Below are 16,034 nucleotides of genomic sequence, written 5' to 3' on the forward strand. Positions count from 1 at the left end.
TGTTCTTCTTGACCTTCTGTCACTTGCAGCATAGAGGAGCCAACAGAAATAATGGCAAGGATCTAAGGCTGTGGATTTCTGGATGCTAACGCAACGATTGTGCTAAACATTTCTGTTCATCCTTTCCTGCCAAATTCTGCTTTTCCTTTCTCATTAAAGTGAGCGCAGCTATCGGGACAAGCAAATGCATTGAGCTGCGCTGAGCTGTGTGATTTTTAAAAACAAACTGTGTTAATGCTTTTAATTAAGGGGCAGAGAAACAAGAGGCTTTATCAGCTCTTTGTCTGCAGGCCATAATTTTGTGGCGGATGGGCAATCTGTTATTGTAAGCGTCCACCTTTTTGAAGGATTTACTGCAAAATCAAATGGTGTTTTTATTTAAATAGTTGAGCGTTGCATGATTCTCATTTATTTAATATGGAAGCATTGTTACAAAGAAGAATGTAGCACTTAATTTGTATTGCTTGAGGGAGCTTGGATCCGCTCGGGAGCGCTGCTTTGCATGCTTTGTGGTATCATGTGTTGAAAACAGAACACACAGGAAAATGAAAAGGAGGAAAATGTGAAGGTGAAGTTGCAAAATCCCCATCAGGCTTTTTCTGCAAGTGTTTCTGAAAAGATCATGGACTCTTCGGTCTGTAAAGAGCAGGTGTGTTGCAAAATAATGAAGAAAAGCTTTCCTGGGTGGCAGTCGAGGGCTGGTGTTGGCAATTTGGAGAAGTTCTTTGTCGTGGTCCTTTGCAATTGGTCTTTTCAGAAACGGCCAACTGGCTGCCCAGAGAGGCTGTGGATGCCCCGTCCCTGAAGGTATTCAAGGCCAGATTGGATGGGGCCCTGGGCAGCCTGGTCTGGTATTAAATGGGGAGGTTGGTGGCCCTGCATGTGGCAAGGGGTAGGAGCTTCATCATCCTTGAGGTCCCTTCCAAGCCTGGCCATTTTGTGATTCTGTGTGATTCTGTAATGTTGTTGAAAAATAAGGTTATTCCATTTGTGCTGGTGAAACCCTTTGGCCGAGAGGTTATCATGTTGTTGTCAAATGCCACCATGGCACATCCTGCGAGTGAGCTGGGGCTCCCCATCCCTACACAGTCAAGCTTCCATGCGCAACTGTTGAGGGTTGAAAACCTTGCTGATCTGGGGATGAGTTCGCAGTGCTCCAGGTCCCCCGCATCTATTCCCCGTGGGCTGGGTTGTGGCTGCTCTGTATAAAACCAGAGCAACTTCTGTTTAATTGCAGCAGGTGATGTAGGATAATGGAGCTATTAGATTTGGCGTCTCTAATGCGCTTATCGTTTCAAAAGGATTGTTTCTACTAATGGCAGCTAACTTGCTACAAATAAAGCAGGAAAATGGAAATCTTAAGTACTGGAGTGGCAGTGCATGATGAAGCATTACACTGCTTATGGGAAGGAAGAGTGAGCTGGCTGTCAGGGACAAAATCTATTGAAAAAAACCCTCTGATGGATTCTGATGTTGACTCATTTAATATGGCAGCAGCATTCAGCTGTTCTACCAGTCTATTAAAAGTATTAAAAAGCCTATAAATAATAATACTTAAGTGGCTACAGCTCTTCATCCATGGCTCCTCTGGCAGATGTGGGTGTTTTGTGCAGTGTGGATGGCAGGGTTGAGCATGGGCCTGATCCTGTGAGCCACATTTGGGTATGTTTGAGGATGCTTTCCCCCTCTGCAGTCGCTGGTTGCTTGGCTTCAGCTTCCACAGCTCAGAGAGCCCATGAGCTGTGCTTTGAGCCAGGGCTGGGAGGCTGTCTTTAAAATCTTCTTTCCCTGTTTCTACCTGAAAACCAAGTTTCCTCCAGAAATCATGTTTTTCTAAGTGAATGCAATTCCCAGAAGTGCATGCAACCCCTTACCTGAGCAAACAGCAGAACCTTGGCAAGCCTTAACCTGTAAAATTCCGCATCTCCTCCCTGCTGATCCCTGCAGTTGGATACTTATGTTGTTTGGTTTTTTTCTTTACAGAGTGGTTTCAAATGAAAGCAAGTTAAAGGAGCAAATGGTTTTTATATTTCTATTTTAGTATAGGAAATATCCTGGGGGGTAAGCTCTCTGCATACCATAACCACAACAGATTAGTGTGTCCCCAAGCAGCAAGGGCATAATGATACGGCTTTGTTCAGTGCCGTGCTCTGTAGCAAAGTGTAATTTTACAGACAGGGTCACAAGTGTTTAACCACTCACAAAAAATGCCCCCAAACGTGATCTCAGCTTGCAGAGATCAGAACAGCATCCTCCTCTCAGGGAAGCTGTATCAGATGGAGATGCAATCCAGCGTTTTGCAAAGCAACGAGGGAGGGCTGCTTTATGTGCATGTGGCAGCAGGGGTGCTTAGTAAACACCACCATCTACCCTATCCTTGAAATTGCATGGTAATTATAAATTAACCCCTGACACGGAGTTTTTCCTCAGTCTTTCTGCTGTTACACTGATGTCATTGGTATTGGTAGGACCTCTCCTGTTTTTTTTCTGTTATTTTCCTTGCCTGGGCACTGCTTGGCTGCTCCTGCAGCAGTGTGAGCTGGAGGGCACGGGGGTTCACAGGTGAGTGGGGGAACTTCATCTCTAGGGCACTGTAGGTATTGGTGGAACTCAGCAAAAGGCACTGCAACGTTTCTGCAAGCAGTTGTTCTCAATTTTTAAAGGATTTGCTCCTTTATTAACCTTTTTTAAACCTTTCTTAAAGGTTTCATGCTCCTTTATAGCTGATAGCAATGCCTTCATGATATATTATAAAGATCCTAAGTAGAGACCTCCTTTCGTGAATGCTAATACCTGTCCTGAAGTCTGCTCTGTTACTAGATGTGCTGGAACAGAATAAGATGAAGGAAATGCCAGCATTCTATTTCCTTCACACAGGGGGAATGGAAACCCAGAGATGGTCCCCGCGGTTCACTGGAGGTGGAAAACTGTCAATAATTTGTTGCATTTCTGTTGTTTTTCATTTGGTGCAGGACGCCAGCGATGATCGGTTGCTCCTTCGTTGTGCACAGGAAGTTCTTTGGAGAGATCGGGCTCCTTGATCCCGGGATGGACGTGTATGGAGGGGAGAACATAGAGCTCGGCATCAAGGTTTGTGCCACAGCTGTGAGCAGAATCTCACCTAGCATTACTTAAGGAGCCGAAAGCAAAACTTGAGCAGGTTAACGCAGTTACTAAAACATTTCAGGTGAATTGTTGGCTTGCTTTAAAGAATGTATATTTGAGTTTAAAGGTGAAAATGACTTGTTTCTAGGGGTGAGAGCAATTTCTGAGGGCAGTATAAACTGACCTTGGTCAAGTTGTCACGTTGGTTGGTCTGAGCCATAAATATCTTAAATATCAGTAGAAATACGGCGCTGTTTTAGGGAGGAAGTGGGCCTCTTGTGAGTATATCAAGAAGATATCATAGAAGCGTTCAGCAGTTGCAAATAAAATGTATTCTTAAATAGGCAAAGCTTTTAAAAGCGAAACACTAACAGCCACGCTTTTAGAGTTTCCTCAATAAATCCACGAGACGTTCCTCGTTACAGCATCTACTGTGACAACATCACTTGATTACTGTGTACAATATCAGATGGGGTTTAGTGATTCAAATGTGTACATACAGTGAATGATTCATAAGCAATGAATTCAGTGTAAAGAAGCAACCTGGGATGGAGAAGTCTGTGGAGGTTTTTCCAGGCATGTTTTGCAGTACAGAAGTTGTACGTTAACAGGCTGATAGGGAGAGACTTGAGACTTAGAGCTGGAAAATTGAATTGACTGTGCTGTTGTAAAAATGAAAAATCATTGTTCAGCTCATAGATTTACCAGAGGATATTTGCTTTGCTGGCAAATCAGAAGAAACTTAAAAAATCTATTGTTATTGACTACAGGGAGCAATAATCTCATTTAAACAAGGGAGTAGAAATTAAAGGCTTTAAATATGCCACATACTCTTCTCCATATGAAGTGATTATTGTGTATCATCATGCAACTCGCTTCCTGGGTCTAGAGAGATCCAGCTCCAAACTAAGCTTCTCTTGTGACTATCCTAATTTGTTTATCTATGGTTTTTTTTTAATATCATCACTGTGGAACTAGTCTTCTCACAATTAATAATTTCACCCATCTGTTAGGTTTTGGGGGGATTTCATGGAAGATTGGCTTCTTAACTAGAAAAATAAGATGATGTCTCAGGGACAACTGGTGAACATATGTCGTCTTCTTTTTCACGTGCTGAACTTTTTAGAGCCATGCAATAAACATCCTTCTGGAAAAAGATAATCCCCCTCTTCCTCCAGTGACTCACCCAGGCTCGTGTTTGCAGCCTGTGTGTTTCTCTGCTTCTTGCACACACATGCATTGCATGTTCTGGTCAAGACTTGAAAAATATTGGTGATTTTGATAGACAAAATATTTAGGAAATCTCCCTTTTTAGGCAGTAGGTTTTCAAATATCCCTGAGCTTTTTAAATCAGTGCAAGTGACATCTTTGGGCAACTGGGAGTTCTTGGCACGTAATGTATGTTGTCCATTGTCAGGTAGCTCATGTTGAGGGGAGAGCTCCCATAGGTGCTCTGTTAACAATTGCCAGATATTTTTACTTCTGCTTTACAGTAAGATTCTGTTTATAAGTAGTTTACCCAAGGCTAATCGTTGGCTGCATAAGGAAGCAGAGGATTGTTGTGGTTTCACACGGAACTCGGGGTGTCAGATGGATTTAAGCTTTTCCCAGTCACCCTGCAGCTCAGAGATTGTCAGCCCTTCCCCACATGCCTGCAACCTGCCATGGCCAGGGTCTGTAACACCCATCTCACGTCCAGTAATGCGTGACTCTGATGGAACCAAATCTTCTCCTAAAGGTTCGATTTGAATATGAAATGTCGAGGCTTTTATTGCTCTTTCTGTTTGTTTGTTTTGGCTGCAGTCAGAGAAGCAATTTGGTGCTTCCATGTTTGTTGTAGTGATTCTCGGATGAAAAATATGTACAGAGAGGATTTATTTTTGTTTTGATGGTGACGCAAATTCCATTCTGAGAATCGTGGCAATTTTAAAAACATATTATTCTTGTATTAAAAAAACAAATTGCTCAAAGAACAAAAATGAGATAATAAACCCATTGAGGCTTTGAGAACAAAATTGAAAAATTACAGTGTTTCAGGCAAAACCACAAGCTTTTTGCTAAATTTTAGCATAGTTTTTAATGCTAAAATTAAAGGTAAGTAATCTGAATAACAAAATGCAATAAATAATTGAGGAGTGTAGACTGTCCTAACCTAGGGCCAAGGCTTGATACTACACAAGAGTCTCATGAATATACAGATCTGTTGTACTGCATCTTTGTGTAGGGGAGTATTTGCAGATGGCGCTTTCAGGTGCTGATTTCAGTGAGAACGTTTCTGTGTGAGCCACTTAAAAACCCAAACCCCATTACTCACATTCATGAGGTAGCTCCCGGCTCACTGCTCTCCCTTACGTGCTGGGGAGCATCCTCGGGTTGCTCAGTTAATAATAAAGCCATTAAGCATGCTCTTGCCCTAGGCAAATTCTTGTTCTGCTCACGGGGTGGCTTTGGCCCCGGCATGGGGAACACGTTGTTCTTTGTATTGTCTTGTCTTTTATCACACTGGAGTGTCTCCAGAATGCTGTGCGTATTCTCTTCTCTTGTCCCTGATGTCCACTCCTTCACTTCCTGAGGCAGAATCAACTCTAATGGACGAGAGACTGAACATGAGCCAGCAGTGCGCTCTGGCAGCTCGAAAGGCAAATGGGATCCTGGGCTCCATCAGGAGAGGGGTGGCCAGCAGGGACAGGGAGGTGATTGTCCCTCTCTACTCGGCTCTTGTGAGGCCCCACCTGGAGTACTGTGTCCAGGTGTGGAGCCCTCAGTGCAAGAAAGACATTGAGATTTTGGAAAGGGTCCAGAGGAGGGCGACTAAGATGATCAGGGGGCTGGAGCACCTCCCCTATGAGGACAGGCTGAGGGAGTTGGGCTTGTTCAGCCTGGAGAAGAGAAGGCTGCGGGGTGACCTCATTGCAGCCTATCAATACCTGAAGGGAACCTACACCCAGGAGGGGAGTAAACTCTTCAAAAGGGCTGACAACAGCAGGACTAGGGGAAATGGATTTAAGTTGAAGGAGGGAAGATTTAGGTTGGATGTTAGGGGGAAGTTCTTTACTAGGAGAGTGGTTAGGCCCTGGAACGGGCTGCCCAGGGAGGTTGTGGATGCCCCATCCTTGGACGTGTTTAAGGCCAGGTTGGACGGGGTCCTGGGCAACCTGATCTGAATGTGTATGTTTGGTGGCCCTGCTAGGCAGGGGGGTTGGAACTACATGATCCTTGGGGTCCCTTCCAACCCGGGTGATTCTGTGATTCTGTGATTCTAATTCCGCTTTTCTTGGCAGAGCACAGAAGTCTTTGCTAAGCTAGGCAGTGTAGGCTAATATTTCAACAGAGAGATTTTCAACACTTTTTTTTCTTTTTTTTTTCCAAAGTGTGCCTTGCAATCTTGCAATCATATTATAAGAGCTCCAGGTCTTTCTCACTGCGTTGACAGCCACAAGGACCCCATGTTTGATCAACCTGTCCCTGAGTTAATGCCTCCCAACAGCAGAGTGTTTGTGGAAACCGCCTCTCTGTGCCTGCAACTGAGTAAGACTGCTGGCTGCGTGGAGCCCACAGAGAATCATTCAGGTTAGAAAAGGCCAAGATCACCAACCCCAGCCCCAACCCATCCCCACCCCTCACATCCCTCAGTGCCGCATCCCCACAGTTCTGAAACACCTCCAGGGTTGGTGACCTCACCACTCCCTGGGCAGCTGTGCCACTGCAGCATCACTCTTTCTGGGGAGAGATTTTTCATAATGTTCAACCTGAACCTCCCCTGGCGCAGCTTAAGGCCGTTACTCATCAGTGTGGGAAGGATGCGAGAAGGCTTGCAGTTTTCTCCCAACATCAGAGAATGGCACCAGGGTGAAGTCGTACTTCATCTTACTGCATCTCTTGGGGTGCTCCTTACCCATGGGAATGCGACTTTTAACGTGAGGATATTTTTCATTTCACTGCAGTAGGGATGTGACATACAGGATTTTGTCTGCCATTTGTATTGGTGCAGCTTCAGTTTCCAGCTGTGAAATGTCTGTAGCTTTCAGGCAGCCTCACATCTGATCAGAAGGAGCTAAGAAGCACAAACATCTCCTGAAAAATTGCCGTGGCCCCAATCACTGACCTGGTCTCAGTCCTGCCACAGGAATATGGAAACATGGACAACTCTGTCTCATCGAGATCCCACTGCCCATCCCTGGAGCACAAGCCCCAGGCCCCAAAGAGAATAGCTGCTCTCCCAAATCCAAGCTTACACCCAATCTTTTCAACCCATTGCTTCACTGAGCAGGTTTCTCCTCTGATTTTGTGAACCTGGTGCCCAATTCCTATCTCTTGAAAGCACTGGTGTTGCCCTGGATCCCCACTGACTCCGTTTTGTCCATTTTGACACGTGGCCTTCTCCAACAGCCTCCTTTCATTGAAGGTTTTTATTTTGTTTTAAGCCTGTTTGTGGCCCTGGCTTTTAGGGACTGAATGACAACACAGGCAGACTGCTTTTGCAACATCTCGCTGATTCTCTGCATTCTCTGGTTTTGTGGATTTTCATGGTTGGTCACAGACATTCACTAAAGATGCTCTGTAAAATTGTGAGTGTCTGTTTGAATAAAGATGCAAAGGGCCATTGCGTGACTGTTGCCACGATTTCAAGCCTGGGATGGGTTACAAGGTTATTTTTGGAGTATTTTGTGCTACTGTCATGCGTTGCTAATTAAACTCATTTGAGTTGTCTTTCAGAGATTAATTTAATCAATAAGGATATTATTACTCCTTTGATGGTATCATTTGTACGAATTGTCACTTGAAGAAAGCAATTAACTGGGAATGCTTATTAGCTGATCCATCCCACACCTTATTTGTGTAGTAAGAATCGATTATTGAATTCATTAAGAAAAGCACAATCCGGGGATCCCTTTGAGGTTTAGTAACTGAGCTACATTTTATTATGAATTTTAAATTGTCTGAAGCTTGGGTTGGGTTTTTTAAACCAATTTCCAGAGGAAGAGAACAGCGTGTGCCCCAGGTTTGTCAGCCAGGTTCATCAGCCCAGTCTTAGTGCCCCCAATCCCACAGTTGTGTCTACAGAGCAGGCAGAGTTTCATCTCCATGTAGCTGTAAGAGCTGAATCATCAAGCTTGGAGTAGCAAATGGGGACGATGAGAGCATTAGCGTGTTGTTGTTAGGAGTGGTTTCCTTAATGATCACACTTTCATCCCCCAGCCACACAGTCACCTAAGTAACCCCACTGCATTGGCAACGACACTGATCCTCTCCCAGAGGGTACGGTGCCTGTGCATCCTTTCATCTTTTGGAAACTCTTAAGGTAGATTAAATAGCCTTTTAATGTACAAAAGCACTTGTGGCTGTTTCATCCATGAAGGAGCCCGTTTTGTTTACATGAGTGTGGTTATTCGTATGCTGAAATGTTGAGAGGGTCAGGCCCTCAGATGCAAAAAAAAAGGAAAGCCATCAAACAGATATACTTAAGCTTCTCAAGGGAGCCTGACTTCTTCTGCATGTGTTTTCCATAAAACTATGGTCGTATCTTTTTATTAAGAAGAATATTGGTAGGGTGTTTAGAGCAAGTTCCTCTTTGGTGGATGCCCTGTCCTTGGAGGCATTCAAAGTGGATTGGGCCAGGCTGTGAGCACCTGATTGATCTGCAGATGTCTCTGTTCGTCACAGGGGAGTTGGACTAGACGGCCTTTTAAGGGTCACTTCCAACTCTTATGACTCTATGATTGTCTGATTCTAGCATCCATAGCTGTGCTGGCCTTGGGACTGTGTGGAGGAAGGGCAGCCTGTACCCAGACTCTGAAGTGGAAGAGTGGTAGATGCAAGTGTAACAGGGAGCACAGGGATGCATGAATATTTGGCTAGGGTTTTACTTGCACGAATCTAATACTGAAATAGTTAGTGCCTGTCATCAAAGTCTGAAAATATGCCCTGTTAGGATGGAACTTATTTTTATAACACCGTCCAAATGTGCAGACGACCAATACTGGGTGTCACGCTTTGACTCTGCGACGTGTGCTTACTGCTGTCTTTCAAAATGTGTTTCACTGGGGCTTTTTCTTTGATCATCCTCAAATGCCTCCCTTTCAGTTCTGCTGATTAATGCATTAAAGTCTGGGTGCAGACAGAGATAGCTCACAGCAGGCAGCACCTGAAATCCTTTTTGAGCCGCCCCGTCCATCAGTGCAGGGCTGTGAATTACGGTTTCTCCAGTTCAGGATGGGGGTTTGGTCAGGTCTGGCAGATCTGTGCTGATGCTTTGCTACATTTTTTATCACTTTGAAAAATAGAAGGCTGAAAAGCATGTAATTTATTCATAAGGCTTTATTAGGCTTGTGAGGGTTTGCTGAGATGCAGTAGTTAGGCTTGAATCGAGTTTCTCATGGTGTGCAGGGATTTTTTCCCCATCTGCACCTAATTTTGCTGAGATTGAATTAGTCATGAAGTTACACATGCACCAGCAAATAGTTTGTGTGGAAAGTGGGGGGACAAATTGGCCCAGTGTTCTGACTTACAGGTAGGTTTTGAAGCAAGATGTCTCCCAGGCTTTATTCTCTGGTCGAGCTGCAGGAGGTGTCACCGCATGGACTGACATGTTTCTGGTTGCCTTTGGCTGGTTGAACACTTTGGGGGGACTTTATCAGCTAACAGTTGCTTACCTGGAGTGCATGTACTGTTCAAATATCCCCCCTCTTTTGAAATTTCAGAGAATTTATGCTGAGGAAACGTAAATTTCACAATGGTGTTGGATGCTGATGATGCAGAGAAAGCATTGGTGGTGGGGGATGCTCAGGAGGGCCACTGGCAATAGGGGAAGGGCTGAGAAACCTTGGGCCAGAACTCTGTTAGAAAAGCTGAGGGCATAAACCTGGGTGAAATTGGTGGCTTTCCAAGGCCTCAGAGAATCCTGAAGTGTAGGAAGCATTTAAAAGAAGAAACTCACAAAAAGCCCTAAACCTGCCAACAATAGAAACTTAAGTCTAGCTTTTAAAAAGTATTTAATCAGCCAGGAACCAAAATCCACTTAGAAATTGAGGCTTAGGGCTCTTTCCAAATGAAAATTGAGTTAACTCAGAAGAAAGTAAGAAGCAGAGTAGGACTGACCTTGGTAAAGGTCTTAGAAATACAGCTTTAGAAATAGTGATACGCCCGTAATGCATTACCTTTGTGTATGGCCACAGCCTGTTTATGTGTACCTGTATCCCTGCCAGGGAAGTTGATTTTGCTCTACAGAGTGATTGTTGTGTGGTTGGAAGAAATATTGCCACCATTGAACAATATCCAATCACTGCATGCATTTATTTTAAGAGCAGAAATCAGTGCAAGTATGACTTCAGATCCTATGTTTGGCATTTTAGTTGTCAGCTCCGAATTTACTGTAGGTGCTTAAAAATGCTTTATAAGAAGCTCGGGCGCAGTTTTCCAAACTGTACAGATGCTTTTTCATCAAACCTATCTCCATGGAAATGGAGCTGTGTTTTGATTATTTCCTAACCAGTTTCTAACCCTCGGGACAGGGAGCTGCAGAGCTGTGATCAGCTTTAGAGCTGTCCCTCCTTGGGGAAAGGAATTGCAGGCAGGCAGCCGCAGCGCTCCTGCCTCTGTCTTTCCTCTCGAGAGAAAATAATTTGTCATCCCTGCCTGTTACTGCTGGAGGAGGGAGAGGGGACCGTTCTTTTCACCCCACTTGATTCCAGTGTTTTTACTGACAAGTTGATTTTTATGCCAGGAAGACACCGATCATCTTTACTGGGAAAGATGATAACTCCTCATGTGCAATGAGCTGTGTGTTGTGGATGAGATTGACTGGTGGACGAAGAAATCCATTTTAGGACTCAGCTATGCCTTATCTTTCCTTGAAACTGGCAGGCATCAGCTTCCTACTGATTTTTCACAGGGTCGATGCTTGCCTCTTGCAAGCACAGTTAGGTTTAACACTGATTGGAGCTCACCTTGATCATCCTGGGCCTGCGTGGAGAAAACCAGTGTGAAGAGCAGGCACAGCACTGCAGTAGCCAGCAGTGCTTCTGCGAAGGCCATGTGGCTATGGAGGCTCCTTGGCTCTCAGAAGGTTGGGCTATTTATGCTTTTGAGAGAGAACTTTGGTTGGCCCAGCGGTGCTTTCATTGGACAGAGCCTTGCCATGCTGTTTCTTCCACTGGATTTGTCACAGTGAGGTTTGGACCATGCTGGTGCTGTCAGGTGAGGCTGCTCCAGAGGCTCCTTGGGCAATGTGCTGGCACTCTGCCCGTATCTCAGTGTCAGGCATCTCCAGTATCCCCAGGACAGGCTGTTGCTTTTTTTCTATCACATGCTGTGTTCCATGTGTGTTACACCCACCCTGTGAGCCCTTTCCACTCTCACTTGGGGTTTCTGAATTTTCACTCTTCCCTTCTTGTCGCATCAGAGATGCATCTTTTTCTGTCCATATTCCCTCAAAGCTCCAGCATCCCCAGAGAGGAATGCCTGGGCCCCTCTAGGCGAGGCAAGATGCCTGCAGTGCAGTCCCACTCAACTTTCCCATAGCAGGAGGGATTGTTTGGCTGGCTGGGCAGGGGCACACTGACACGTGGAATCTGGCTTTCGCACATCAGCAGGCATGTCAAGGATTGTGTGGGGCAGCTTGTTTTGTTGTCATTCTTATAGGATGTCACATCTGGGGGTAAAGACATTGGCTCAAGTGAGGTCCCAAGACTTGGCATCGCCATGCGTTGGAGTTCACCCTCTGTTCTTGCACAGAAATTAATTACTTAACTCCCCTTATCAACAATGACAGGCACGAGCAGCTGAGAGAAGAATTCCTTACCTTTCCAACTGATGTATTGGTTTGCTTCTTTATGGGCCTTCTGGGCCCTGCTGAGTGGGAGCAGCTTGGGACATCCCTCCTCATCCTCCCTCACATTTCCAGCACTGAGTTCTCCATAATGGGGGGATGATGCATGAGCCGGGGTGCTGCTGGCTCTGAGTGCCTGGCAGCTTCACTCAGGAACTGCTGAGCTGCAGCCAAGTTAGGCCCCCTGAAACTCAGTGTTACAGCATTGCTCCCTGGAGGACAACAGTCTTTTAAGTATTTCTGGGTGCCTGAAACAATAGTTCTCTGAAATCTGCTTTCTCCTTTCAGTCTTCACTACACAAGGTGAGCAGCAGCACATTTACTCTGTGCACGTGCCTATGATGTCTGGAGTATAAATTACCCCATAAAACAGAAAACAGGCTTGTGTCTTCCTAAAAACCAACTCCAAGCCAAACTGAACTTTGTCTTCTTATAGAAAGCACACTTGGGAAATACTGAGAGAAATTGACATGAAATTACACACCAATAAATGAGGCTCATAATAAACCGAGATGAGAAATGCTTTTTTTTCCCATCCCATTATGTTCATAAAGCTTTCAGAAAGCTCCCTGCTCATCATGAGTGGGAAGGCAAGGTTAATCTTTGCTTTTCATCTGTCCTTTCTTATGAGAAAGCCTCACTTGTAATGCACTTTTTAAGACAGTGGGATGCACCGATCTCTTCCCTACATCATCCAGACCCACATGGTTGAGTTTATTGATGTCTGCAATGTCTGGTGTGCAGGTGGCCTCAGACCTTGGAGTGGTCTGATATCACCATCACTGTGGATGAGGCTAAGGCTGAGGCTCATTCATTGACTGTAGGTTGCTCTACAGGCCTAAGGATTGTTCCTGATGGAAATGTAATCAATGCTGTTACAATCGTTTTCAGCCAAAAAGCTTGTAGCAAGAAATTCCCAACCAGTTCCCAACCAGCTCTGGGTGCGTTCTGTGTCTCCGTAAGGCTTTGCAGTCATCGTCTCTCAAGGGTTTTCAGGTCAAACCCGTTGGTTTTCACAAACAAAACCACTGTTTTTGGAGAACCCCTGCTGCAATCACAGCCTCAGCTCTCAGCCGTTCCAGCTGGATTTCATGTTCATCTGAACTCCTTGGCGATGCTGAAAGGCAACTGGCAGCAAGATGGTGATGGCAAGACGATGTGCATTTCTAAGTCAGCAGGTCACAACAACAATAAAGTGCTAATGACCAAGCATTGCCCTAACCGTGTAGCAACACCAGCTTCATGCTCAAACTGAAATTAAAGAAGCCCTCTCCACCAGGATCCCCCTGCCTCCTGCATAGTGTCCTTGTAGCATCCCGTTTTTGCTGGAAGATCCTCTGTGCCCACCTCAGCCTTCCCTTGAACATCGGAATCCATTTGTGGTTGGCATGCTACTCATTGGGATTGCTTTACATCACCTTCGTTTGCCAGCTCTTGCCAGGTGTGATGGATTGTTTCACGTTAGGTTCCTCCAAGCACAAGAAATGTGGTCCCACATGTTTGTACGCCTGTCACCTGTCTGTGACCTTTTGTTTTCAGTATTACTGGGCATCGTTTGCTGTTGTGGTGCCTCAAGCTCCAGCATGCAGTGAGTACAGAGCTGATGTAAAACACTCAGTATGGATGGTAACGCTTGGTACATGAGCATGCCCAGCTCTGAAACTTTGCAGAAAGCCCTGGAAGGTCTCTGATTTTGGCATGTTGTACTGTATCCAGCCTATGGCTTGCTCTGTCCAGAGCAGGTCCCACATACTCTTGAGCTTCTTTTGCTTGCTTTACCGTATTCAGGGTAGCTTTTTCATATGTGAAGCATGGCTGGGATAGGAATTGCATTGTCTGATATGTTGGGTGTCTGAACACTGGCAATATTAGCAGCAGTGTGAAGTATCAGCTTATTTGATCATCGTATCAGACTGATTGGCTCAGCTTTTCTACAGCGTTTTCGGTACCTGCAGACTTGAGTCACTGCATCAGTGCAACAGGGAGAGCAAAATTCTCAGAAAGATTCACTGGGACCTTATCATTTACCTCCTACAGCACTTTGGGTAAGCCTTCTCTTTCCTTTTGTGCTTAGCAAAAGCCCAGTGCTGAATGCACCTCCCTTGACATGCTATTGCTTGAGACTTGCCCTGTGCATCATGGAGAATAACGTGGAAACAACTGGGCATGATTTATGTTTCCCAGTGCATTTATCCTTCAGTCTTCTGTGTCCTTGTGCCGCTCTGTGGAGACGGCAGAGGTGGTGCTCTGTGGGACTCATTTTGAACAGCATTCGCAGGCAGAGCTCCCTGCAGAGTGAGTACTATCACAGCAGTGAACTTTTTGCTTCCCCATGCTACATTTATTATTCATAGCAAGACAGTCATCTCATAGATGATCTAATGGCTGTGGTGCACCGCTGCTGTAATGCCTAAAGGGTGGTTAACCCCAGTAACACGGCGCGGTTTTCATTTATCTCCTTGACTTCAGGGTTTTCCCAGGAGTCCCAGGGCAGTGGAAAATGTCACAGCTTGATGTGTGCACTGCAAGCTGGTATTAAGCTGTCAGCCAAATCCCATCCTCAAATTCTGTCAGGGTTCAGGTGTCTGACCAAAGCTTCCTTGGGTTTTCCTAAGAACTCAGACACCCAGGTATTAGATCTCACGGAGTGAAAGTGTATGTTGGTATTTTTCCCTGCACTGAGGCTTTTAGCAATACTTTCAGCATCCAATTTCTCCCCAAACTGGTTAGAGGCAGCCAGCGCAGGAAGCTGCTGAGGCCAATCGTAGAGTAAAATGAAATTCCACCTTTGACAACACAGGCTGTGCTCCAGCAAATCGCTCAACTTTTAAGCACCTGGGGAGTCCTCTTGATTTCTGTGGCAATATTGCTCCTGCTTAAATGTAAGTGCTTCTTAAATGCTTTTCTGGATTGGGGCCCTCTAGAGCTGACCTTGAGCCATAAGGGTTAATATGTGCAAAATGAAATAGGCAGCCTTATTTTTGTTGGAGGAAAATGTTTTTGCTTGCCATTTCTTCCCTCCAAACAGTTTCTCTTTATGAACTAATTAACTTGTGTAGCTTTAAAATGTATGTACGTCCTTCTTGGATTTTGCCATGTCTCTCACCACCTTCCGGGGAGTTATTTTGTCTTATTTGCACAGAGGATATGAGAAGACATTGGGAAGTAAACTAACCTGTTCATTAAATGAATTTATACCTACAGCTGCAATAACAAACCTATTATTTCGTATTCATCTACAGGCCCAAAATACGTATTAATTAACCAAAGTACTGCTAGTGGGCATATGCAAATGAAGTGTAATCAATCATGCCGAGATCACTTTCTTTTGCATTTTTGCTTTATTGAGAGATACCACTTTGTGCTGTCTGCAGTGCCTCAGTATCAGATCTGTGCTTTGAAGCTCAGTGTTGGGACTAAAATGAGAAAGAGAATCAGAATTTCCCAGCACTGCAGAAACTGCTGCAAATAACGCAGCTTCTAATGAAGAATTCATATGTAATCCCATAGAGAAGATAACAGTCTAGATCTGCCTCGGGCGCAGAGAACCCAGGTTTATTTTTATGGAATGGGGATTTCATTCTGTAAAGCCACAGAGTTAAACAGAGAGGGGTAATTAGATCACAGAATCACAGATATGAATTCACATTTGAACTATACGCAACCTAATGATAAAATAGGAATTCTAAGCCCACTGCTCTGCTTTACTAAGACTTAGAATGCCCAAAGCAGCACATGACAAAGGACTTCCCCCATTGGCCTGCAGTGTGTTCTCTTTAGAAGGAAAATGATCCTTGCTCCCCCATGGCCAGGACACCCAACAGGGGGATGCTCCAGGTACATCTGATCTATCTCAGGGCAGCAGTCTCATCACTGACCCACTGGGCACACAGCCTCCTCTGTATCTTTTGTCTTATTTTTGGTTTGGTGTCATTCAAGTATTGATTGTGCTGAGGGCTTATCAGTGTTTTTATAATTGCTTCTGAGGATGCATTTTGTTTGTTTTCCAAATGAAGCATCTAGGCTGGGTATTAAATGGTGACCTCCTTGGGTAGGTGCTGTAACTTAGGATGCTTAAGCAGTGCTAATGTAAACATTGCTG

The 16,034-nt window shown here is 44.9% G+C and overlaps 1 protein-coding gene across 1 annotated transcript in view; it reads left to right on the top strand.

The window, feature by feature from the left end:
• GALNT17 (polypeptide N-acetylgalactosaminyltransferase 17) overlaps positions 1-16,034 on the top strand; it is a 188,897-nt gene that overhangs the window by 118,502 nt on the left and 54,361 nt on the right. Inside the window, exon 6 of the mRNA XM_048967090.1 lies at positions 2,973-3,090. Coding sequence (XP_048823047.1) covers positions 2,973-3,090 — 118 coding nt within the window. The remainder of the gene's footprint in view (positions 1-2,972; positions 3,091-16,034) is intronic.

Source organism: Lagopus muta, chromosome 20, assembly GCF_023343835.1.
Source record: "Lagopus muta isolate bLagMut1 chromosome 20, bLagMut1 primary, whole genome shotgun sequence".
In the NCBI taxonomy this organism is placed as follows: domain Eukaryota; kingdom Metazoa; phylum Chordata; class Aves; order Galliformes; family Phasianidae; genus Lagopus; species Lagopus muta.